At 48.6% G+C, this 25,242-nt stretch overlaps 1 protein-coding gene across 3 annotated transcripts; it reads right to left on the reverse strand.

Annotated features, from left to right (window-relative positions):
- Nucleotides 1–6,865: 6,865 nt before the first annotated feature.
- STX2 (syntaxin 2) lies at nucleotides 6,866–23,907 on the reverse strand. 3 transcript variants are annotated; one of them, XM_066562165.1, is made up of 11 exons: nucleotides 23,811–23,907; nucleotides 17,041–17,112; nucleotides 16,441–16,540; nucleotides 15,083–15,157; nucleotides 14,601–14,674; nucleotides 14,251–14,359; nucleotides 13,027–13,100; nucleotides 12,798–12,935; nucleotides 11,346–11,456; nucleotides 10,243–10,303; nucleotides 6,866–8,942 (listed from the first exon to the last, which is right to left on the reverse strand). In XM_066562165.1, the coding sequence occupies exons 1-11, from the start codon at nucleotides 23,838–23,840 to the stop codon at nucleotides 8,788–8,790; spliced, it is 999 nt and encodes a 332-aa protein (XP_066418262.1). In that variant the 5' UTR covers nucleotides 23,841–23,907; the 3' UTR covers nucleotides 6,866–8,787. The 3 variants fall into 3 exon arrangements, with proteins under 3 accessions (XP_066418262.1, XP_066418261.1, XP_066418260.1); XM_066562163.1 differs by having other exon boundaries at nucleotides 8,829–8,942; nucleotides 10,176–10,303; XM_066562164.1 differs by lacking the exon at nucleotides 10,243–10,303.
- Between the last annotated feature and the right edge of the window lie 1,335 nt (nucleotides 23,908–25,242).

Below are 25,242 nucleotides of genomic sequence, written 5' to 3' on the forward strand. Positions count from 1 at the left end.
TGCTGGCCCAGGGATGCTGAGCAGGGCTGGTTCCCCTCTCATTGCCCAGGGCTGGTGCCCCTCTCATTGCCCAGGGCTGGTTTCTCTCTCATTGCCCAGGGCTGGTGCCCCTCTCATTGCCCAGGGCTGGTTTCTCTCTCATTGCCCAGGGCTGGTTCCTCTCTCTCCTTACCCAGGGCTGGTTCCTCTCTCTCCTTGCCCAGGGCTGGTTCCTCTCTCTCCTGGCCCAGGGCTGGTTCCTCTCTCTCCTTGCCCAGGGCTGGTTCCCCTCTCATTGCCCAGGGCTGGTTCCTCTCTCTCCTTGCCCAGGGCTGGTTCCCCTCTCATTGCCCAGGGCTGGTTCCTCTCTCTCCTGGCCCAGGGCTGGTGCCCCTCTCATTGCCCAGGGCTGGTTTCTCTCTCATTGCCCAGGGCTGGTGCCCCTCTCATTGCCCAGGGCTGGTTCCTCTCTCTCCTGGCCCAGGGCTGGTTCCTCTCTCTCCTTACCCAGGGCTGGTTCCTCTCTCTCCTTGCCCAGGGCTGGTGCCCCTCTCATTACCCAGGGCTGGTGCCCCTCTCATTGCCCAGGGCTGGTGCCCCTCTCATTGCCCAGGGCTGGTTCCCCTCTCATTGCCCAGGGCTGGTTCCTCTCTCTCCTTGCCCAGGGCTGGTGCCCCTCTCATTGCCCAGGGCTGGTTCCTCTCTCTCCTGGCCCAGGGCTGGTGCCCCTCTCATTGCCCAGGGCTGGTTCCTCTCTCTCCTTGCCCAGGGCTGGTGCCCCTCTCATTGCCCAGGGCTGGTTCCTCTCTCTCCTGGCCCAGGGCTGGTTCCCCTCTCATTGCCCAGGGCTGGTGCCCCTCTCATTGCCCAGGGCTGGTGCCCCTCTCATTACCCAGGGCTGGTGCCCCTCTCATTGCCCAGGGCTGGTGCCCCTCTCATTGCCCAGGGCTGGTTCCCCTCTCCTGGCCCAGGGCTGGTTCCTCTCTCTCATTGCCCAGGGCTGGTTCCTCTCTCTCCTTGCCCAGGGCTGGTTCCCCTCTCATTGCCCAGGGCTGGTGCCCCTCTCCTGGCCCAGGGCTGGTTCCTCTCTCTCCTTGCCCAGGGCTGGTGCCCCTCTCATTGCCCAGGGCTGGTTCCTCTCTCTCCTGGCCCAGGGCTGGTGCCCCTCTCATTGCCCAGGGCTGGTTTCTCTCTCATTGCCCAGGGCTGGTGCCCCTCTCATTGCCCAGGGCTGGTTCCTCTCTCTCCTGGCCCAGGGCTGGTTCCTCTCTCTCCTTGCCCAGGGCTGGTGCCCCTCTCATTGCCCAGGGCTGGTGCCCCTCTCATTGCCCAGGGCTGGTTCCTCTCTCTCCTGGCCCAGGGCTGGTTCCTCTCTCTCCTTGCCCAGGGCTGGTGCCCCTCTCATTGCCCAGGGCTGGTGCCCCTCTCATTGCCCAGGGCTGGTTCCCCTCTCCTGGCCCAGGGGATGCTGATCCTCCCTGCTGCCCTGTGAGATGCCCCTGCCCCTCACTCTGTGCAGGCTGCAGGCACTGGCAGAGCAGCTGCTCTCTCACTTTACATAACATTTAATCTTGTGTAACCAAGACCGCTCCCACAGGGTAAACAGAGAGTGAGATCTCTTTTTTCCAGGCACACCACCCTTATTTTGAGCTTCTCTCTCTCCCTGTGAGTCAGGCTGGCTCTGCTTGGCCAGCAGGACGGGGCTCAGTCCCACTGAGTGTGGATCTCACGTTGGAGGGAAGGTGAACCTTGCAGCACGATGGTCTCTTTGGAAAAGGAGTTTGGAGTTTGTTCTTTTCTCTAGTCAGATCTCAGAATTATCCAATTACTGATCATTTACAGCAATTCAGTCCAGCTCTCCTTTTCCTGCTGTGCATTACTGCACTGTGCTGTGGCACTCTGGGTGCCAGGGTGTGAGGGCAGAACTCGATGTTAATAAAACAGCTCCACTTTAAGCACAGAAAAGATTTTAAATGCAATTACAATAATGCCACATTCACTTCTCTAGTATAAATGGTAGGGAAGTCATCAAGGGCACTTATTTATGTCTGTGTAGGATGAAAAGAATGCTCAATGGAAACCCAAGAAAAGCATCCTGGCCCACAGGGCTGAGTCACTCTGTCAGCACATGCTTGCCTTAGCAATGAACCTGCTTTGAGGAGGCAAAGCATAGAAAGCAGATATGGAATCTAAGCCCAGCTCTAGGGTGGATTGGGGAACCCGGCTGGATTGCAGGGCAACTGAGATTTTGCCTTTATTTTCCTAAATCTCACCTGAAGTTTATAGTAATTTCTGTTATTTTAGGGATTAAAAACATAAATATATTGGCTGTGATTAAAAATACATGTCAACACTCGCTGCATTTTATTGTCCTGTGAGCTGATGTTTTGTTTCTAAGCCTGGTTTGTTCCATGGTTTTATTTGCCTCACATTGGAAGGAAAACCATGCCCAAAAACCCATTAGGGGGAACTGCAGAAATGGGAACTCTGACAAAATCTCTCTATAAATAGCTGCAAAGTCAAGGGAGCACAAGTGTGCCCAGCTGTCAGCCTGGGCCTGGCAGAGCTGTCCCCAGGCTGCTGGGCAGGCAGGGCTGGATGGGAGCAGGGCAGGATCCTGAACCCCAGACTGCTCCCAAAGCCCAGCTCTGCATGGCACAGGTGTCCTTCTCTCCATGGCACAGGTGCCCTTCTTTCTCCCCATTGCACACCTGCCCTTCTCTCCCCATGGCACAGGTTCCCTTCTCTGCCCATGGCACAGGTGTCCTTCTCTCTCCATGGCACAGGTGCCCTTCTCTCTCTCCATGGCACAGGTGCCCTTCTCTCTCCCCATGTCACAGGTGTCCTTCTCTCTCCATGGCACAGGTGCCCTTCTCTCTCTCCATGGCACAGGTGCCCTTCTCTGCCCATGGCACAGGTGTCCTTCTCTCTCCCCATGGCACAGGTGTCCTTCTCTCTCCATGTCACAGGTGCCCTTCTCTCTCTCCATGGCACAGGTGCCCTTCTCTCTCCCCATGTCACAGGTGCCCTTCTCTCTCTCCATGGCACAGGTGCCCTTCTCTGCCCATGGCACAGGTACCCTTCTCTGCCCATGGCACAGGTGCCCATCTCTCTCTCCATGGCACAGGTGCCCTTCTCTCTCTCCATGGCACAGGTGCCCTTCTCTGCCCATGGCACAGGTACCCTTCTCTCTCCATGGCACAGGTGCCCTTCTCTGCCCATGGCACAGGTGCCCATCTCTCTCTCCATGGCACAGGTGCCCATCTCTCTCTCCATGGCACAGGTTCCCTTCTCTCCCCATGGCACAGGTGCCCTTCTTTCTCCCCATTGCACACCTGCCCTTCTCTCCCCATTGCACACCTGCCCTTCTCTCCATGGCACAGGTGCCCTTCTCTCCCCATTGCACACCTGCCCTTCTCTCCCCATGGCACAGGTGCCCTTCTCTGCCCATGGCACAGGTACCCTTCTCTCTCCATGGCACAGGTTCCCTTCTCTCCCCATGGCACAGGTGCCCTTCTTTCTCCCCATTGCACACCTGCCCTTCTCTGCCCATGGCACAGGTGCCCTTCTCTCTCCATTGCACACCTGCCCTTCTCTCTCCATTGCACACCTGCCCTTCTCTCTCCATTGCACACCTGCCCTTCTCTCTCTCCATTGCACACCTGCCCTTCTCTCTCTCCATTGCACACCTGCCCTTCTCTCCCCATTGCACACCTGCCCTTCTCTCTCTCCATTGCACACCTGCCCATCTCTCTCTCCATTGCACACCTGCCCTTCTCTCTCTCCCCATTGCACACCTGCCCTTCTCTCTCCATTGCACACCTGCCCTTCTCTCCCCATGGCACAGGTGCCCTTCTCTGCCCATGGCACAGGTGTCCTTCTCTCCATGGCACAGGTGCCCTTCTCTCTCCATTGCACACCTGCCCTTCTCTCTCCCCATTGCACACCTGCCCTTCTCTCTCCCCATTGCACACCTGCCCTTCTCTCTCTCCATTGCACACCTGCCCTTCTCTCTCTCTCCATTGCACACCTGCCCTTCTCTCTCTCTCCATTGCACACCTGCCCTTCTCTCTCCCCATTGCACACCTGCCCTTCTCTCTCTCCATTGCACACCTGCCCTTCTCTCTCTCCATTGCACACCTGCCCTTCTCTCTCTCTCTCCATTGCACACCTGCCCTTCTCTCTCCATTGCACACCTGCCCTTCTCTCCCTGTCCTGCTGGGCCCTTTAAAACCCACTGTTCATCTTGCTGTGGTTTTCCTGCAGTGGTTCTGAACCTAATTTCAGGTGAACTTTTTTAAATCCTGCCCTCAGTGGCTATTGAGGAATAGCCTCATTCACTGTGTGAATACGTGGTGAGAAATAGCTCTGCACTGTAGGAGGATCTAAATGCACCCTCCACACATGCAAATGAATTTATTTAAAATCAGTGTAGCTCTGAGTGGGCAGCCCAGGAGGCAGGGACTGGTTTGTAACGTGGGGACATGAAAAGGATCTGTGATTTTTTAAACAATGGATGTTTAGGATGTTTGCACTGGGACAGTAACACCAGTTCCCCACAAATGGTGATGTCAGGTGTGGGGAATAATAATAAAACATATTATTAAAAAATAAAAATGGATATAATAACAGAATAAAGAATAAAAACAGGCCAGGCAAGCCCCATGGGAAACCCAGGAGAGAGACGCAAACCCTGAACTAAATCCTTGCTGTGGATTATTTGTTGTGGGGATAAACACGTTCCTGCTTCCCAAAGCCTGCATGGGCAGCCCAGCCAGCCCCACCAGACACCCAGAGTGAGCTGACAGCCACAGTCCCTCCTGTGAACATTGCCATACGCTCATTCTCTGCAGCACCTTCTCTGTGAGAGGCTGGCACTGGGATTCCAGCCTCTGCCTGACCAAAGTCTTTCTCCTTTCCCTTTCTCTTTCCCTTTCCTTTCCTTCTCTCACCCCTAAGCTTTGGAGGTGCTGGCTGGGATTTCTGAACTGAAGCAGCTCATTTGCACTTGTGCAGGTATTTCGGAATCTCACTTTATCCACAATTAATTGTATTCATGCATTTCTGTCAGGGGTTTTGCAGGGCAGCCATGTGAAAGCCAACCCTGCCTTGCTTAGAACCCCTTTGAACTGTAACTTTTGTGGTGCTCAGAAGGGTGCTGGGTTACCCATTTTAAATGCGCTCCAGCGACATCCCGATGTTCTCCTCCCTGCGCTGCTTGCTCAGAGGGGCAGGGCTGAGGGGAGCTCAGCCTCCCTGCAGCAGCTCCTGGAGCAGTGGCAGATCCCTGCTTCGACCCTAAATGGGCAGCCGGGGTCCCTCGTGGTGTCTGACCGTCCTCCCCTCCCTGCTGCAGGAAGGAGCTCGCAGCAGAAGCCTCCACTCCTTTATGCTTTGTAATAATGCGAGCCTGTGCTTAAGGAGAATTGTTTATTTTAGCAGCCCGTTCACAGCTGCGGTGAAATTGTTATTAGCTACTGAAATGTTAATGATGCTCTGAATTTCCCCTGCACTAATGAGCTCTTTTTAAAACCCTCACATTTGAAACATCCTCATCACCGCTCCCAAAATGAAAATAAACTGCGAGTCAGGCTTCAGCTCCAGTGAGAGGAATGCTGACAGGAACATCAGAGGAGTAATGAATGTATGGAAATATTCCAGTTCACAGGAATGAAGCCAGAGCAGCCTTTCACAGGTGCAGCTTCATTTCCCCCTTCATTTCTTCTGTCCCTCGGCAGAAGCCTGAGCCCAAAAGGCCCTGGGCAGCCCAGCTGAGCAGTGATCTTCATGTGACAAACAATGCCCAGAAGAGGGCCCAGATCTGTGCCTCACACACAGCACCAAAATGTGACGTTTTCCTAAACAAAAAATGTGCAAAGTAAACAGAGAAAATTGTATGGCAACATCCTGAATTATTGAACGGCCAGCTATGCAGAACAAACATAATTAAAGGGTCTCATTATCTTCTAAATAATCATTGTAAATAATGCTTTAGATAATTACTTCATTAGTTCTCAAAACACTGGCTTTTATTCTCCTCTGAGATTCTACCCACTAACTCTACTCTGAATAAATTGCCAAAAGGGAAAATCAAAAGCAGAGCAAGCGTGTGAGCTGGAAATGCAGTGTGTGCTTGCATGAACTGATTGGAACCCAGGATGTTTTGGTTTTTTTGCAGCTTTTCAGACGGTTAGGAGCAGTTGGTTGGGATTTTTTCATGTGTGTATTTGTATTTGCTCCTTCAGCTGCTGGTGCTCAGCCAGGCTCCCTTGCTTGCAGCTCTCAGCTGATGCTGCAGAGGCGGCTGGAGCTCAACTGCTCTCACTAAATACACTCCAGAGCCCAGAGCTTCTCCCTGGACTCAGGCCCAGACTGGTCTGTGCTCAACTCAGAAATCCCAGGGAAGGCCTGGAAGAACACACCTAGAATGAATTGTGTTTCCTGAGAGCCTTCCCAAGCCACTGAAATTTGCAGCACGAAGGGCACAGGCTGGGAGGGAGCTCTGAGTGAAATGGCTTTGGCTGCCCCCCTGCCAGCAGCCAGAGGCTTTGCTTTCCACCTTCTCCATGCAAAACCCCAAAAACCTCACTGCTGTCAGACTGTCCCAGGAGCTGCCACCACAAATTATTTCTGTATGAAGAGAGCACTCACTCATTGCAGCCTCGGGGTTTCTTACATTGACACTCCTCTTAAAATTGTCCCCATGGGCACAGCTCAAATTAACATATCCCATTGTTTTCTTCACAATTATCTCCACACCTCTCTTGCTAAGAAGCTGCAGAGAAGATGCCACCTTACCCTGTGTGTGCTGTAAGCCAGTGCCAACACTTCTGGAACATTCCTGGGGCCCCAGGGACAGCAGGGACACAAAGCAGACACAGCAGGCTCGCTGGATGAGTTTATTAGTGCATAGGTTAGAGATTTACTCCCCTCCGACCTCCAAACAAAGAGGTCCATGTGAAAAGGTCTGTTTTGCTTTAAAACAAACTCATTGAGGCAGCTGTTCAACAAGAAGTAAAAACTGTGGAGTAGCCTATTCCAATTTCTGGTCTTGATGGGCAGATTACTGCATTACAGAGAGAAAAATTCAACAGGACAGGACTCTGAGGGTCAGTTTACATAACCAGCTGGAAAACAGCAGGAGTGATTTCCCCCCCATCTAATTTGCATATCTGTATAAATAATATTTACTGATAAAAATCTAGAAAACTACAGAATAAAAGATATTTACCTAGAATGAGCATTAAGGCAACCAATCCTTCCTTACTTTGCATGTAAACTTCCTCCCAAACATCAGTGAGCATTCTGGACTCAGAGGTAAAAGAAATTTGTTCATTGTTGAAGCCGAATTTTTCAAGCGACTTCTTTATGGCTGACTTGAAAAGAGACCAATAATAATAATAATAATAATAATAATGATAATAACAATATTGTTTTCTTCTTTAAACATGTTTGACATCTGAATAGCTCCAGCATATTCACAGTATACCTGGACAGCAAAGCAGGAATATTCATACACACAAGAGGAACTGTAAACTTTGCTGAATTTTGTGAAGCCTGAATTCTCCCTTACTGAGTAACTTTGATCTCAGACACTTCCAACAAAACCTAAGTTTAAGGACTCTAAACTGGTAGGACTGAGTTACTGCAAGTCAACATGAGAGCTGAATATCAGAACACATTGATGAGTACAGTTTAGATTATGTTTAAAAAGGCACAAATCATCCTCTCCTCTACTTCTCTTAGAGTGTAAATGTATCTACATATCTACATGGATATGCTTAAACAACGAGGAGTCACAAACCCAAGTTACAAATATTTTACACACAAAAATACAAAAATAACCTGTAACACTAAATGCAGTTATTTGGGTACATTTGAATTCTCTGAAGCTTTCAAGTGGTGCAAGCTGGCATTACAAAGGCATGTGTACACCAAAACACTTCATCCATGTTATAGCCACACACATTTCATAACAAATCAGTGTCTTAGTTTGTATTAAGTTTCAGACTCTTCTGGGGGAGCTCCTCCCCCTGTGTTATATTCATACATCAACATTAGCAAACTCCAGAACAAGGAAACTTGATTTGGCTTTACAAAGTCATTTTTGTCATATTCATGTAAGCAGTAAGGCTAAACTGATCCATCTGTTTCCTTTGCACAAGAACTACCTGTAAAATCACCTGCCCAAGTGCAAATTCAGCATTTCAGAGCTGTAAGCTTTTTCCAAAAATGTTGCAACTGACTTTTTATTAACCATGAAGGAAGCATTTAAAGCAGTTAACCTTGACAGAAAAAATAAAAAAACTGGCAAGTGTAAAAAAGCTTTTTTTCGTTTTTCTTCTCAAGTAATGCACTAGGCAGTTAAAGGAGTAGTCCTTTCAGGATAAGGTATTTTAGCACTTGTTGGAGAAAAAGCATAAGGTTTAAATAGGTTAAGGTGACTAAATAATTAATACACAAACACAAGGCTACATCTCATAAAAATATTCACAAGAGTGCTAACAAAGGCAGCACTGGCAAGGTACTTAAAGTCATGATTAGAGTTAGGTTAGCAATAGGAAAAAAAGCCAAACACTCAAAACTCAATATATTGTCTCTCAACTCCCTACTGCAACTGTAACACTGAGATGTGAAAAAACCCAAAGTTACTTTAGTTCAAAACCAAGTTTCAGTCTCACAAGTGTCTAGTTTATGCTGTAAAATCCACACCCCCCCGATACATTCTGATCTTCATTTGTGAGTAAACATTAAGAGTGATTCTGCTTTCACTTTTAGCCATTAGTGACAGGTCATCATGGTAAGGCATCATCTGTGGAAAAGGTTTGGTTTCACTGAAGATGTTTTGGAGTTCCTGAAGTTTGGTAACTCTTGGAATGTGCTTGCTAGGACAGAGTTGTTGCTAGGATAATTCCAAGTATCAGAAGCAGTACAGTTACACATATTATTATGAACATCAATTTCTGCAGGGAAAAAAGAGAAAAGATTGAAATACTTTGTCAGAAACAGAATGAAATATATTCAGAGCCACAGCAAGACTGACGCCCAGGCTGAGTGCTGGGATTTTCTTCCTAAGGAGTAACCACTGCTATGATTTCCCGTTTCTAACACACATGTAGCCATAGTCACAGGATAGAGCATCTGTGCAACATTTCCCTATGTTCCTTTACAGAATATTGGCTATTACTCATGCCCAACTCCTGCAAACATCATTACAGACAGATGTAGGTCAACTCTAAGTAGCTGCTCACTGCCACCCTCCTTGGACAAATATTTGCAGCCTGCTCAAGCCTTTCCAGCTGCACCAGAGTGGAACTCACCAGTCAATAAAAACTCTGCAGGCACTAGCTCAGAGGAGCTGCAAGGGTTAAAAAAGGAGAGATGCTGCTGTGCAAATGCTTCAGGGTGTGACTGGGGCAGGTGTTCCTGAGTGCAGGTAATGACACGGTGAATTCTGCCCCCCTCCCAAAACCAGAGCTGAGAAGGATCTCCAGCCCCAAACCACAAACCTTGTGGATGTTAAGGGTGTTAGTACAGAAATGGGAATTTCTGATGAGCTGTCTGAACTGGGCCCTGCTCCTGGTGCTCCGGGTGCAGCTCTGGGCATGCTGCAAGCTGCATTCTGCTGCACCCACCCCCAGCAGCGAGCTGCTACTGCCTGCTTAGCCTGGCCAGGCACTGTCTGGGTGGGAAATGGGACTTCACCACAGAACAACACGGACACTGGGACAAATCCCATGTCCTAAACACATTGCTACCATCTCCCACTGTTTCGTTAGGCTAGCATTAATAAACAGCTTCAAAGGAAGAAATTGAAGATGTTCTCCAAGCCGTAATAGCCAAGTTCATGGCTGCAGACATCTAAAAGCTCTCCTTAAACCCACAGAAACCCCCACTGGATCAAGTCCCAAGTGTCCTTAGTATTCCAGATTGTTGCTGATGTGAACTTCAGCACAAAAGCAGTAACTGCAAGAGCTGGGAGCCAGCCCTGGGCTGCTGGCTGCCACCTCCTGCTCTGAGTGCCCTGGGCAGGTCCCAGCAGGGTCCCTGCACACCCACAGCACACGCAGGACCTGCCACGGGTCCTGCAGGGTGACAGAGCAGGGACACCAGGGCCCTGGGCGGACAGGAAGGGGGAGCAGAACGAGACAGAGAAAACAAGAGCCAAATTAGAAATTAGTTGATTAGTTACTTACTGCCACAGTGGCAGGAAGCCATGCATGCTGAGGTTATCCAAGCATCACCGAATACCCACAGACAAACCAATTATTAGAGCTACTATGGCAATCAACACCACTGACACAATGATAATTATCACCATTTTCTGTCAAAAAAACAAGGCAGTGTAAATATTAGGCACATTAACACTTGCATTTATGTTCAATTTTTCAAGTAGTTTTTAGATCCACAAGCACTTTCATTAAAGCCTTCCATGTTCTTAAATTGAGATAAATTTATCTGTATAATCTTGCAAATGTAAGAATTAAGGTTTTTAAACAGGTAAACTCATGGATTAATGCCTGTACAGTTATCAGAGAGGACACAAGCCCCATTTACATGGACATTAATTGGGCTCTTTGAACACCCTGAAAAGATCTTTTCTAAGGGATCAGGTGTGTTATCTCTGGGTGGATCTCCATCTATAGAAAATGAATGATTCCCTCAAATCCAGCTCACCAGAATGAGCCTCACCCAATTGCACAGCACATCAGAAGGGGAAATTGGAATGCAAAAATAAACTACTTAGTAGTCTGATATCAGAATATATTATTTGGTGGCTGATGGGAAGAAAGATACCGAAACAAAGCAAGTGCCCAGCAAAGTGCCAGAACCTTCCTTTGAAATCAAGTCCTCCACAAATTCAGTGTCCTGGCACAATGCCACACCCTTTCCAGACGGAAGATTCCCCTAATTTATCTGAAATCATTAAAAATCGAAGCAGAATTTTTAAAAAATAAGCCTATACAGCAAAATCACTTTTATTTTTTTCTGCTAGCAAATTGATTTTATAGCTTTAAATTCAGGTAAGTTCACTTGTGATAAACAGCCAGAAACTTTTAAGGATATTTAGAATCTGAATAACTTAAGGTATTGTGAAAGCTGATAAGAAAAAGATGGGAATTTATCCACTGAAATCATACATTAATTCTTCTTTTGGGGTTTTACACTCTGTAATAGCAGTTCTGAGTGGAAAACTGTGAACACACCCTTAGGTGTGCATGATCTGTTCTCACAGTCCCAGAAGTGCCTGTCCTCTGCTGGTACTATAAATTTTCAGTATTAACTACAGCAAAGTCATTCACATTGGAAATGCTGCTGTGCTACATTAAAACAGCGCCGAGCACAATGACAGAAAGACAACATACCCTGCGTGCTTTGCTTTGATATTTAACTGCCTTCTTTGTCTCTTCCTTTGCATGCTCCACATAATCTGTGGCATTCATCACGTTCTTCTCTATGTTGTTGATCATTTCTCCCTTAAAATGGAATTTTGAAGGAAAACCAAGTTATTGGAATGCACAGATCTTTGTTTAATCAATCTAAAAGAAAGGCTCTAGAACATCAAGAACTACTTCCACAGTCAATGATGCACACACTGGGGATGACATTTGTTCTGGCTGGCATGTGAAGGAAGAAGGGAATGAGAAGCAAGGGCTGCCAGTTCTGAGGAACCAGGAACGTTCACGAGCAGGGCAGGTGAGTTTCTCTCTGTGCAGAACAGAAGTGAGCACCTGCAAGCATCCCTGGAGTGCAGGGAGCGAGGGAGGGAGGCTCCAGCAGCCACAGCCGAGTGGCACACTGGGCTCAGAACCCTGCGAGGCTGCAGGGGGACAGGGGGACACCCCCTGCCTCCACACAAGGTCCCTCAGCTGTCGGGGAGGACACACGTGTGAGCTGCTCAGGGACTGGGGTGTCAGGGCATGACAAACTCAAACCAATTATGGGCAATGGCGTTTGGCAGTGAAATGGAGGACTGGTGAAGGATGACAGCAAATCTGTTACCTGGGTCTCTGTCCAGCAGAAGAAATAATCAGCAGCAGGAAACAGCAAAGCATTACAGAATGATGCACAAGTAACTTCTGTTTGTGTGTAATTCAAAAGAAACCTGCTACCAGTTTCTCTTGGCTGTACATTTCATATCAAAGCAACAAAGGACTTCTAGAACAAAACCCAATCACAAAAACAGGCAAGCTCCTCTAACTTGCTTTTCAGGCAAGTTTCTCTTTAACACTATTCTTTTCTCTTTCCTGCAGAAGTCAAACCATTTTAACATCAAGGTTAAGAATACTTTTGTTGGATAATTGGTATTTAAAGACTAAAAGTAGAATAGATTTATATACATGTCAAGACAAAGCCTATGAATACTTGAAGGACTTGTCAAGCCCCGCACATTCATGTTGGTGAACACATAACTGCACTTCTGCATGAGGTGCAAGGTGCACACAGCCTTGCTGACACACACATTATTCCACTGAGGCTGAGAACCCAAAATCCCCAAGGAATTAACAACATTCCACAAGATAGGTTTTCTTACTTAAACATGCCCAGAGATGTTCCAGCATATTGCAATTAATCAAATTGAAAAAAATATGAAATATACTGACTGGAAGGCAAGTCTGTGGTCAGTTACTGAAAGGATAAGGACATTGAGATGGTCAATTTGTCCACAACAAAACAAGGAACATCCAGTAATTGATTTCCATGCATTGTAATCACAGTCTAGAATCACAGAGTCACTCTAAATCTGCACTACCTGAACTTTATCAGCCGCTCTGCCCATGGCAAGGGAGGAGCGAGGCCAGCCCAGCCCCACGTACCTGTGTCTCCACAAACATGGCCATGTCCATGAACAGCTCGTGCAGCTCCCGGATGCTGGACTCCAGCCTCATGATGTCCTTGTGCCGGGACTCGATCTCGTTCAGGGCCTGCCGGGTGATCTGCGAGTCTGAAATGATCTGGGACGGGGACACGGGGACAGCCTGAGCGCCAGCAGCCTCCAGGAGCAGGGAGCAGGGCAGCGAGAGGCCATGGCCCAGAAATACGTACATCAGAAGTGAAAATGGAAGGATTACCACTCTCCAACATCTCCTCCAGCTCCTCATCAGTGGTGGTCTTTCCGGCTAGGATAAAAACAACAATTAGCAGGAGAGGCTAATGACAAACTTGAAAAGCACATTTTTTACTTTGAAAAGTAAAATTTTCTTGTAATTTGCCAGTTCCCCTGTTAGCATTCCCCATTTCAGCAATGTATATATTCATTTCTACAGAGCATATTAAAAAAAAAAGACTAATTTTAGGCACTTTTTAGACACTTTCCAAGGTAGAGACATTTTCCAAGACACTTTCCACTGTGCTTCAAAGTAAAGTCAGGAACCTTTCTAAATACTCCTAATAATGAGAATTGGAAGCAAGTCATATGTGAGTCAGTCAACAAATAATTAAAGCACATATAACAGCAGCACTGATTTCATGCCAGATGAAGTGTCCTTGTAGACAAAAATGGAACCACATAAAAAGAGCTGTTATCCCATTAGGCATGTTAATTTTGGAATGGCTTTTAATAACACTTGCTGTTTCAGAATGCAGCTTTTCTTGATGCTTCATTTAAAGTTGCAACATTGGAAGTAAATGAAGCAAAGGAAAAAGATAATTTCTTTAATAATTTTCAATCTAAAGGAAATTATTGAGTTTTCTCTCTTTTCTTTACAGCTGTTCTGAAAAGAGTAATATCAAGGAGTTTGTGCCATGCAGTAAAATTGTTTCTTTTCTCTCACACCCTGTGAGATGCTGTCCAAGATCTCTGAGGCTTTATACACTAATGGATAAGGAACAAGGGGGCACTACCAACAAGTAACTGGTTGGTTTGAACAAGGGGGCACTACCAACAAGTAACTGGTTTGTTTGAACAAGGGGGCACTTACAACAAGTGTAACTGGTTGGTTTAAACAAGGGGGCATTACAAGTGACTGGTTGGTTTGAACAAGAGGGCACTACCAACAAGTGACTGGTTGGTTTGAACAAGGGGGCACTACCAACAAGTGACTGGTTGGTTTGAACAGGGGGGCACTACCAACAAGTGACTGGTTTGTTTGAACAGGGGGGCACTACCAACAAGTAACTGGTTGGTTTGAACAAGGGGGCACTACCAACAAGTAACAGGTTGGTTTGAACAAGGGGGGGGCACTACCAACAAGTAAAAGGTTTGTTTGAACAGGGGGGCACTACCAACAAGTGTAACAGGTCGGTTTTGGGGCAGCCAGGGTCACTCACTGATCTCCAGCTGCCTCTGGATGCGGCCCTTGCTGCGCTCCCGGAACAGCGTCTGCGTCTCGTTGTACTCGGTCATCACCTCCACAAACTTGTGGGCCAGCACCGAGTGCTGCAGGGGACAGGGGGGAGACAGGGACAGACACAGGGACAGAGCATCAGGGAGGGACAGCAGGGACAGACAGGGGTGTCAGAAAGGGCCATTTCTGTCACACAGCAACAGCTCTGCACAGCACCTCCCAGTGGCACTCGCAGCCCTACAGAGCAGCACAGGAGCTCTGACATGAGTTCAGAGCAGTTAAACTCATTCTCCACAGAACCCCCTGGTTTTCTTTAGGCTGCAGGGAGCCTACCTGTGTTTTTCTGATCCGGAGGTCCACTGATGTCCGATTGGCATTTTCACCCTGATCAAAGCTCTGCTCAATAGCTGGGAACAACACAAGAGTACAGAGCCAGTGTCAGTTATTTAACAGCTCAACTGCTTTGTAAATATTACTTTTTAAAGGTACAAGTTCCCCAGAGACATGTAACATTTCAGGGAAGAGGGGTGGCATATACCAGTAAAATTTTAAAATAATTGTGGTAATTGGTAGAGATCTTTAAACACAGTAACTGCTTCAATCATACTCTTAACAGAGTCACATTACTGTCCATTACACTGGAAAAAATTTAAAAGGTGTCATTTTGCAGTTAAAGTTAATCTTCTTCCAAAATATCATCTCCCCAAAAAGCACTTCAGGTGCAGAAGACATTTCCCTATGGAGGAATTACTTTGCATTGTCATTTTCTAGGTTAATTCTGAAAGCAAGGAGTTTCACTTGTCCTCACAACTTACCCTTTAACCTGGCCCGGATTTTATTAGCAATCTTCTTAATTTCCTCATTTAGTTCTTCAAGTTCTTCCTTTGTTCCTTTTAAAAAAATATATTTTTTGAACCGTTAATGATTGATTATAGTAAGTCAGCAAGTCTACAAATCCACCTTGTAATCTCAGAATTTCATTCAGTACAACTCCTAAATTACTGTTTTTGTAACAGCAACCATCAAGTGCTTGCTTCTCATGACAGGCTTACACCTGGGCAATATTATTATTACCAAATCTTCAACTAAACCAGGTGACAAACAGTTTTGTTCACACTTTCAGGGTAATGTCAATTTGCTAGTCAGAAGTTAAATGCTCCTGAGTTGTAAGTGCAGGTGAAAGCAGGGATTTTCCTCCCTTTTTCTGTGAGTGCTGTGTCCCATGTGTGCAGTGCTTTAACACTCAGCGACATGCCTGTGCCAGGCAGCACCTGGGACATTCTGAGGCTTCCTGCAGAGCATTCACAGGGAGCTGTGCTCATCCCCAAGAACACACACTGCCCACAGGTGCTGCCATTGAACAGCCAGGTGGGCCCTGGTTCAACCCCAGACCCTGAAAAAGCAGCTGCAAAATCAGCTGTGGGAATGCAAACGCCCACCAAGGAAAACAGGATAAAATAACACCCCAAATTCAGTTTCCACCACTGAGATGAAGTCACAAGATAACTGGCAAGGCAGCATTGCAACATTCACACAACAAACACCTCAGCATCTTTTGTTCCCTTTTCTCTGAGCCCTGCCCAGGAGCACAGACAAGGCTGGGCCAGGGCCAGGGCCACGCTCTGGGCAGGGGCCCTGAACTTCCCAGTTCTGTATGGGAAAGCACAACTGCACTTCCAGCTCTGGGGTAAAGCCTCTGAAAATGGGGCTGCACGTGGAACTGCAAGCTCTGCAGTGCAATTGCACGTGGAACTGGCAGCACTGCAGAGCAGCTGGCTCTGGTGCCACACAGGACCCTGGCCCCACGCAGGAATAAAGATCTGACAGCACAAGCTGCAGCTGACAACGTCAGCATTTCCACAGATTAGAAGAAACCTAAGCAACCTCTCTGCTTCAGAAGGAAAACACCCATATTAAACTGAGTTTTGGTCTAGGAAAGGTTTGGATGACACAAGAAATATTCTGAACAGACATTTTTTCAAATTATACTTTTAAAAGGTCAAAATAAACAAATGAAAATATTAATTCAAATTTAAAATGAAAATGTTTACTTAGCATTACATTTTGCATTCTGAACATCTGAAGTTCTATTCTTATGGACAGCTAAAATATGCAAACAATATTTCAGAATATCTAGCCACAGTTATGTGACATCTTAAAAATTATTGCTCACTTCCTTCAGGATTTGGTGCTGACAGGATAATGCTGTGCTGCTTCTTCACTTCTTCCACATTTTGTGCTATTTTTGCTATGTTATTTCTGATTTCCTCAACCTAGAGGAAGAGAAATATGACAAAGAAGACATTAGAATAATTTAGGGGAAATCTTTTTTAAAAAAACCAAAAAAACCCCTGCTAATAAAACCCAAACTATTTCATCTGTAAGTAGTAGTAGATTTCATCAGAAAGAAATCCCAGCAGAAATGTCAACATTTAAACAGTCTGTAATTATTTTTTTTAAACTAAAACCCAGTATTGGTAATAGCAAATATATTCTGAATGGCCAAAAACCCAAGTGCTAATATTCCTAATAAAAAACTATTTCAAAATTTCATTAGCAAATTTCTTCATGACATTTCTCTGCAATAAACACAGAAAATACCCTGAAATAAACTAACAAAGCATTAGCAACATTTGTATAATTACCAACCATAATGGGGAAGATGTGTAGATGAACTGTTAAACCTGAAATTAACTGAAATTTATTTACTGAAATTAAAAGGCACAGAGAAGAAATACTAAGTCTTCAATCCATGTGAAAACTGTAACTTTACCTGTTGGAAGAAGTCATCCATAAAATGGTCTTTTTCAATGATAACTGTCTCCCCATCTTCATTTCCTTTATACTGTAAAAGACAACAAGCACAAATCTGTGACACTGACCCCAGGACACGCTCTGAGGAAACCCCAGCCCTGCCACTCTGCTGCAGCACACACATCTCCATCACCAGTCTGCAAAGCCAGGGAAGGGCTGCAATCTAAAAGCAAACAAGCAGAGAGGCCCCAGGAGTCAAGTGACTCCTAGAGAGCAGTGACTGAGTGCTGGGAGCCCCTGTGCACCAAGGGCAGCACCCCAGGGCAGCCAGGACAGAGCCCGTGCCCAGCTCTGCCCCTGCCCAGCGCTGCCAGCCCACACCAGCGCAGCCCCAGGCAGCCTGCACCAAGCCAGAAATGCCCCAATCCCACCAGGCAGCCCCAGTCAGCCTGCACCAAGCCAGAAATGCATCCTGACATGGGTGAGACCCCAGGCTCTGCCCCAATCCCACCAGGGCAGCCCCAGTCAGCCTGCACCAAGCCAGAAATGCATCCTGACATGGGTGAGACCCCAGGCTCTGCCCCAATCCCACCAGGCAGCCCCAGGCAGCCTGCACCAAGCCAGAAATGCCCCAGTCCCACCAGGGCAGCCCCAGTCAGCCTGCACCAAGCCAGAAATGCCCCAATCCCACCAGGCAGCCCCAGTCAGCCTGCACCAAGCCAGAAATGCCCCAGTCCCACCAGGGCAGCCCCAGTCAGCCTGCACCAAGCCAGAAATGCCCCAATCCCACCAGGCAGCCCCAGTCAGCCTGCACCACACCAGAAATGCATCCTGACATGGGTGAGACCCCAGGCTCTGCCCCAATCCCACCAGGGCAGCCCCAGGCAGCCTGCACCAAGCCAGAAATGCCCCAATCCCACCAGGGCAGCCCCAGTCAGCCTGCACCAAGCCAGAAATGCATCCTGACATGGGTGAGACCCCAGGCTCTGCCCCATTCCCATCAGGGCAGCCCCAGTCAGCCTGCACCAAGGCAGAAATGCCCCAGTCCCACCAGGCAGCCCCAGTCAGCCTGCACCAAGGCAGAAATGCATCCTGACATGGGTGAGGCACCCAGGCTCTGCCCCATTCCCCAGCCCAACCCACGGATCTCAGCTTCTATCACAGGAAAAGACACAATTCATGTGCATCATAGAAGGAAAAGAGTTCAGCCTTCTCTTCTCTCATTCCCTCCTGGAGCACAGACTGTTTGAAGTGCAGTGGGTCAAAATTAGAATAAAATGTTACCCTTAACATACAGTCAACAGGTTATCTGTTAGAAAAGAACAAGCTACAAGATAATTGTCATTAAGGGACTTTCATTACAAGACACCTTTCTTTTCTTACAAGGCCATCTGATCTCCTAACACCCACTTTCTGCTCCTAACCTCTGATCCTATTACCCAAGAAGTTTAGTTCTGGTTTTCTTAAATTACGGGAGATACACGCATTGTTTGCATGACAATTCTGAATTTAATCCCGTGTCAAACACTGCTATTATCTTATAAAGAAGTTACTGTCAATTAACACAATCTAGGAGTGGCCCAACCCTCAGGGCGAAGTTACAGACTCGGTGCCAGCTCCTCTCCTGCAAACGCAGGGAATGCACAAAGCCCCGGGCAGAGCCCAGCTGGGTTTGTGCTCTGGGGAAACAAAGATGCCCCAGGAGAAATACGGGCAGGAGATGTCAGTGCCCTCCCGGACCCACCACCAGGGCTGGGTGACTTACTCATGTTGGGAGATAGCGCCAGAACTCCAATTATCTGTCCTTACAGATTGCCATCAATTAACAGCCTTGCTCAACACAAATAAGGGAGGAAGTCTGTGCCCCAAGGAGTCAGCCACAACTTTACCATTCCCAAGACTGCACTGCTACCAAGCCACAAGCTCTAAGTTAATGTTTAAAAAGGAGCTACACTTTAAAGACACTTAATTTCATTATCTATGCAGAAGAACTATCTATGTTTGTATTTACTGAGTAAAGGATAATTTTTCTGCTTGTTCATAACTGCATCCTGTATTTAGCTATTTGAACTAAAAATAATGAAAATACCACCTACTAAGGGATTCAGAATGTCAGCTTTTAGTTGGATCAGATCAGTAACACCTGAGTGAATCCTGAATGAATGAAAGACAGCAATGTGACTCAGAAATGTGGAGATGCTCAGCTGGGAGGCAGCTGACCATGACTCCCAGCCCACAGCCTGTGCCACGTGTATTTCACTGTCCCACTTGGTGGCAGTGATACCACTGACAGATCAATTTGTTCAAGGATCTATGGACAGCCTACCTCAGTCATCAGCACTTGAGACACCTGAGAAGTCTGTCAGCCTCTGTTCTCTGTATTCTTAAATCATCTCTTACCTAAAATGCAGCTAATGTGCTGACTCTCTTCAACTGATGTGACCAAGAACTCCCTTTTATCAGAGTTTAGCAGAAGCACACTGCTCTCCCTGGACTTCACCTCCCCCGTACAAGCAGTATCACAAGAAGCTGATAAAAAGTCTCACGTCAATGCCAAGTGCAATCTAATAAACTCTGTTTGCAGCTCATACCTTGACCTTGGGACTCAAAGTCTGGGACACCCAGCTCCATAAACATTCAGAGACTGTGAAATCCATCCAGCCTCAGCAGGGTTTGTGCTGCTGTGGCTAGGGCAGGGTTAACTCTCTCCCCAGCAGCTGGCACGGGCTGTGTTTGGGCTGTGTTTGGGATTTGTGCCGGGCCAGGGCTGATGAACAGGGACGTTTCATTACAGACCTACAGAGGCAGGGCCTTTCCTGCTCCCCTCCAAGGGGGCTGGGGGCACAGGTGGGAGCAGCTGTCCCCAGGGGACCCAAGGGACATTGCAGAGCACATGGCATCATGCTCAGTGCATGAAGCTGCAGCAGGAAGGAAGGGGGGCACCTTTAGTGTTCAGGCATTGTCCTCCCAAGCCACTGTTATGTGTGCCAGCTCTGCTTTTCTGCCCATTGGAAGTAGGAAGGAATTCCTTTTCCTGCTTTGCTTGCGTGCAGCTTTTACTTTACCAGTTAAACTGCCTTTATTCTCAATCCATGAGTTCTCTCACTTCTGGAATTCTGCCCCATGCCACCGGGGCGAGCGAGGGAGCAGCCGTGTGCTGCTCTGGCTGCCAGCAGGGTTAAACTACAGAAATCCTCAGCATATCATGAGATTCTCACCAATGTCATTTCTCAGCTCCAAGCAGAAGCTATCCTGATGGTTTATGAAGCTTCTGTCACTCCCACTGCCTTACAGAACTGCAGAAATAACTCAGTCTGGAGATCTCTTGGTAATGACTGACCTCTGGAACTGGAAACAGCTTTTGACTGAAAAACGTGACCGTTCTTGCCCTTGAAGGTCCGTCCAAGGCCGGCAGTTTCTCAGAGCAGATCACGTGCAGCTCGCTCCTGTGGCAGGCTGCTGGCCATAGCTGACCATTCTCCTGGGAAGCAGCCCCCAGGAGTGCCTCACCAGAGCTACAGCCGCTCCCCACAGTGCCCGTGTGCCAGGAACCCTCGTGCCCAGCAGCCAGGAGGGCAGGGGCAGGTCAGTCACTGCCAGCCCCTACAAGCACCTCACAGTGCACCGAGGGCACCGGGCTCACCCTCAGCGCCTCCCGTCACAGCCTGACTCGGGCACGAACAACGCCGGGCTCTCTCCTGCTGCAGGCCTCACCCTGGGCTTGCTTCTGCACCACCCCGTTCCACAACCCCAGCCTCTGTGACCGAGGCATTTCACCTGCTCCTCGACAGCTCTGGGGGCACTGGGACACCAGCCAAGAGAGTGTTTAGGGAAAAATCAGTGCACTTCTGTTCCAGCTACAGGTCCTGCTGAAAAAAAGCTGCAGTCTGAGATGAACTTGCTGTGTACTACTCATTTTTCAAATATGAACTTGCTATGTACGACTCATTTTTCAAACATTACACGTAACAGATCTTCATTAACACTCATGAGTAAAGAAATATAAAAATCAAGTATTTTAAATGATTCACCTATCAAGCATGAAAAATGGATTCCAGCAGACAGCTCTGCATCCCCTTCAGCATGTCACAAGGGGGAAATTTTGGAGCCATGTGGACAATGCAGCCCAAAGCTGAGATCTAACCCAGCACTCTGCTTGAGCAGAGAGAGGTTTATGTCTAACCTCCCTCTGAAATGACAGAACAACAAGGAAGTATGAATAAGCTTCATTACCAGACTTTAAAAGGCAGTCTGTTTGTAATACCTGAAGCTAGCTAAAGGTCTGAACATGGATTGGATTGTTCAGCTCTTTTAGAGCCCTTTCAGGTGGACCTGTGTCTGTGAACAGCAAACCACTGAAGGCTGGGAGCACATCTTGCAATCACAGCTAGGTGCTACTCACTTCTTCTGCCCTAAACACCTACTGTAAACCACTACTGAAAGCAGTGTATTGGATCAGAGAACCTTTTTATCTTATACTTACTGTGCTCAAAATAACTAAAGCCAGTCTGTATTTGCTCAATTGTCCCATTAATTGCATTAAAAGACAATTCAAACAGCTTAAAGAGGTTAATTTGGGCCTGCTTAGAGTAATTTAGAAATGACATTAAAATAACCCCCTGAAGTTGAACAATTACAATTATGGTGGCTGTCTTCTCAAAAAGCACATAGTTTACAAAACTTCTCTGAGCCAAGAAAACAAGAGGAAGCAGCATTATCTGAAGGCTATATAATCTGCATGTCATCAACCACTTCTTTCTCCAGCAACTGTTTAACAGCCTAAACACAGTGCACTAACAAAAATATCTGGCAGTTATGTTAATGTTGTGTCAATGAACCACAAACATTGATAGGCAGCATTTCTCCCTCTTCCTTATAATGATCTAGGAAAAACTAACAGCAAAATGCTTTGCTGGCTGCCCAGTAAAATGCAGGAACACACAAACGAGGAGACGGGAAATGAGCATTTCTGCTGAAGGCAATGGTGTGCTCAGTTAGAGCAGGCCAGTGCAGGCTGGCATCTTTGGGACCCCTTGTGCACCACCGAGGCGCTGTGGGGATGGAGAGAGCTGACCCACCTGACACAGGTGAGGTGTGCCCAAAGGAAACAAGGAAACCCTCATGGTAAGGAAAGAGGTGAGGCATAGCTACTCCTGAAAACTTTGCAGGCCTCGGCCTGTTTGAAAACCACAATGTCTATGTTCTACTCTTAATGGTTAGCCAAATGCAATACAATGAAACTACATTAATAAACCTAAACGCTTTGGAAAACAGGCAAGCAAGAGTTAACACGTTATTTCTTTGGATTCGCTATTCCTTTTCAGAGTGTCTCATCCACGTGTCAAGCATCTCTGTTCAAAGCATTCATCCTACAAAAGGAAAACCACTTCACAAAATCATTATATTTTTGGTATTTCTGATAAAGATGTAAGATGGAAGCTGCTACTTCAATGAGCTACCTGTGGAAATGGGAATATCCATCTCCCTTGGATATGCAACTTTACAAAACTTCAGGTCAACTACACACTTCTAATTGTGATGAAACATAGACTAGATCTGCAGTAACTTTAACCTTCCTTTCATGTTCAAATATTTTCCTAATTAGAAGAAAATGTTTAAGTCTCTAAGGTGTTCATTAATTCTAGAGTGGAAATGACATTGATGAACACGTGAAGCACTTCAGCAATACTGGCCCATATATATTTAAAAAGCAGCCCACTGCAGTAATGTTTTCAGATGTCAAATACTAAAGCTGCCTTAGAAATTCCTCTGTTCAGCTGCATTAAACACTTTCAGCCCTGTCAGTGGGGGGTGTGGCAGGGTGTGGAATTGGTTTCTTCCATTTACAGACACAGGACAGGATTAAGTCTGCGGGTACAGAACTATAAATATAAAGCAAATTTGAATCACTACTGGCTGCCTCATCTATTTGGGAAGTGTGCACCAGCACCGAAATCAGGCACATGTTCCCACAGCCTGGAAAGGGAATAACTATACCTGAAAGAAATGACACTGTTTTTTTGGCATGACTCCAAAACATCATTCCTGGTAGAGAAACTGTAATTTAGTAATCCTAAAACTCTTCCAATGCCTATTCACCCTTTCAGAGAGGAAGACAAAGACTGGTAATTCCATCACTGGAGATGGAGCTTCCAAAATGTGTTTTATGATCCAGAATGAAAGAGCCCCAGACCCGAATGCAGCTCCACACAGCCCAACTTCCACACAAATGTGGAGTACTGGGACTATCACAGGAACTCCTGCGCGTTCTCCATTTCCATTCCTTTTCAGGAAAGAAACAAAACAAACCCAAAACAAAACCCCTCAAATATCCTTTTATTCTACCCAAGCCATATCCTGTTGCAGACAGACGGATGCTGCCTGTCCCTAGACTCTCCCTTCTTTTTTAGGATACTGTTTCCAAAGCACAAGTAGGGGAAAGGAAAAGAGCGTATAAACAGAGGCAGCTACCATTTTGTAAACACGCGGAAAATGAGGCTTGCAGAGCGCTTTCCTGCCGCATCACGGCCCGGGAGCTGCCGGGCGGGCCGACCCACCCCGCCACAGCCCGGGCGGCTCCGGCGCGGCACCACCGGGGAATTCAGCGCAATTCAGCGCCGCCCGAGGCGCTCGGCAGCGGCCGGGGAGCAGCGGAGCAGGGCGCGCTGCAGACACCGCGGAGGGCGGCACAGAGCCCCGGGATCCCGGCGGGAGCGGGGCCCGCCCGGCCCGCGGAGCCGCCATCCCGCCCGCCCGCCCGCCCGCCCGCCGCCCCGGCCCCGCGCCCACCTCTGCCAGGTCGGCCAGCCGGTCCTTCATCCCCGCGGCGGCCCCGCGGCGCTGCCGCCCTTCGCGCTGCTTCCCTGCGCGGGGCCCGCCCGCCAGCCCGGCCGCCCACCGCGCACGCTCGGGCCCGGGCCCGCGCCCCGCCCGGCGCCGTGACGTGAGGGGAGGAACGGGCCCGGCTGCATGGGCGCGGGGAGCGGGGACCGAGAGCCGGCCCGGCTAAATGGGCACGGGGAGCGGGCGCCGAGAGCCGGGGCAGGCCTGGCTAAATGGGCGCGGGAAGCGGGGACCGAGAGCCGGCCCGGCTAAATGGGCACGGGAAGCGGGCGCCGAGAGCCGGGGCAGGCCCGGCTACATGGGCACGGGAAGCGGGCGCCGAGAGCCGGGGCAGGTCCGGCTAAATGGGCACGGGGAGCGGGGACCGAGAGCCGGCCCGGCTAAATGGGCACGGGGAGCGGGCACCGAGAGCCGAGAGCAGGCCCGGCTGCATGGGCGCGGGGAGCGGGGACCGAGAGCCGGCCCGGCTAAATGGGCACGGGGAGCGGGCACCGAGAGCCGGGGCAGGCCCGGCTAAATGGGCACGATGGAGCGGGCACGATAAGCCGGGAGCGGGCACGGGCACGGCGGGCAGTCTAGCCCCACAGAACGGGCACGATGGAAGGGGCACGATGGAAGGGGCACGGCGGGCAGCCCGGCCCCACAGAACGGGCACGATGGAGCGGGCACGGCGGGCAGCCCGGCCCCACAGAACGGGCACGATGGGACGGGCACGGCGGGCAGCCCGGCCCCACAGAACGGGCACGATGGGACGGGCACGGCGGGCAGCCCGGCCCCGCGGCACGGGCAGAGCGGGCGGGCAGGCGGCGGGCACGGCCGGTGTGGCACCGCTGCGGAGCGGGCCGGGCCCTGCAGAGCCTGTGGACGCGCTCCTGCCATCCGCAGGGGTCTGTACGAGCGGGGCTCACAGAGGAATCCTCGGTGCGGGAGAGCTGCGGTGCGCACCAGGAAATTCCCATCCCACGGGGAATCGTAACTCCGTTGTGGGAGATTGTCATGAGAGAAGGAGCTGTAACAAGTGCGGTCTGGTTATGTTTTAGTCGTACAGGCTTGTGTGAAAGGCCCGAGGGTTTGTAGGGCAGAGCGTGCAGGGGCTGTGGAAGGCAATGCTCCTTCTCACATCTCCAAACGCTCTGGACCTGCTGCCTTTTGTGTGTTTACCTGTGCCACACTTGCTAAGTCTGCTCACAGCTGACCTAAAGGCCTTTTAAAAGTAATTATTCTGCTGATTACCTGCGGATCTCACAGACTCTGATCTTTTAGGCAGTGATCTAACACCGCTGAAGTGTTTTGCTGCCTTTGCTGAATGTGGAGCAGATGTTTTGTGCATCCTCTGAACTGAACGCTTAATTATACGTGCCGATGAAACAGATGCTAA

Source organism: Molothrus aeneus, chromosome 18, assembly GCF_037042795.1.
Source record: "Molothrus aeneus isolate 106 chromosome 18, BPBGC_Maene_1.0, whole genome shotgun sequence".
Taxonomy (NCBI): Eukaryota; Metazoa; Chordata; class Aves; order Passeriformes; family Icteridae; genus Molothrus; species Molothrus aeneus.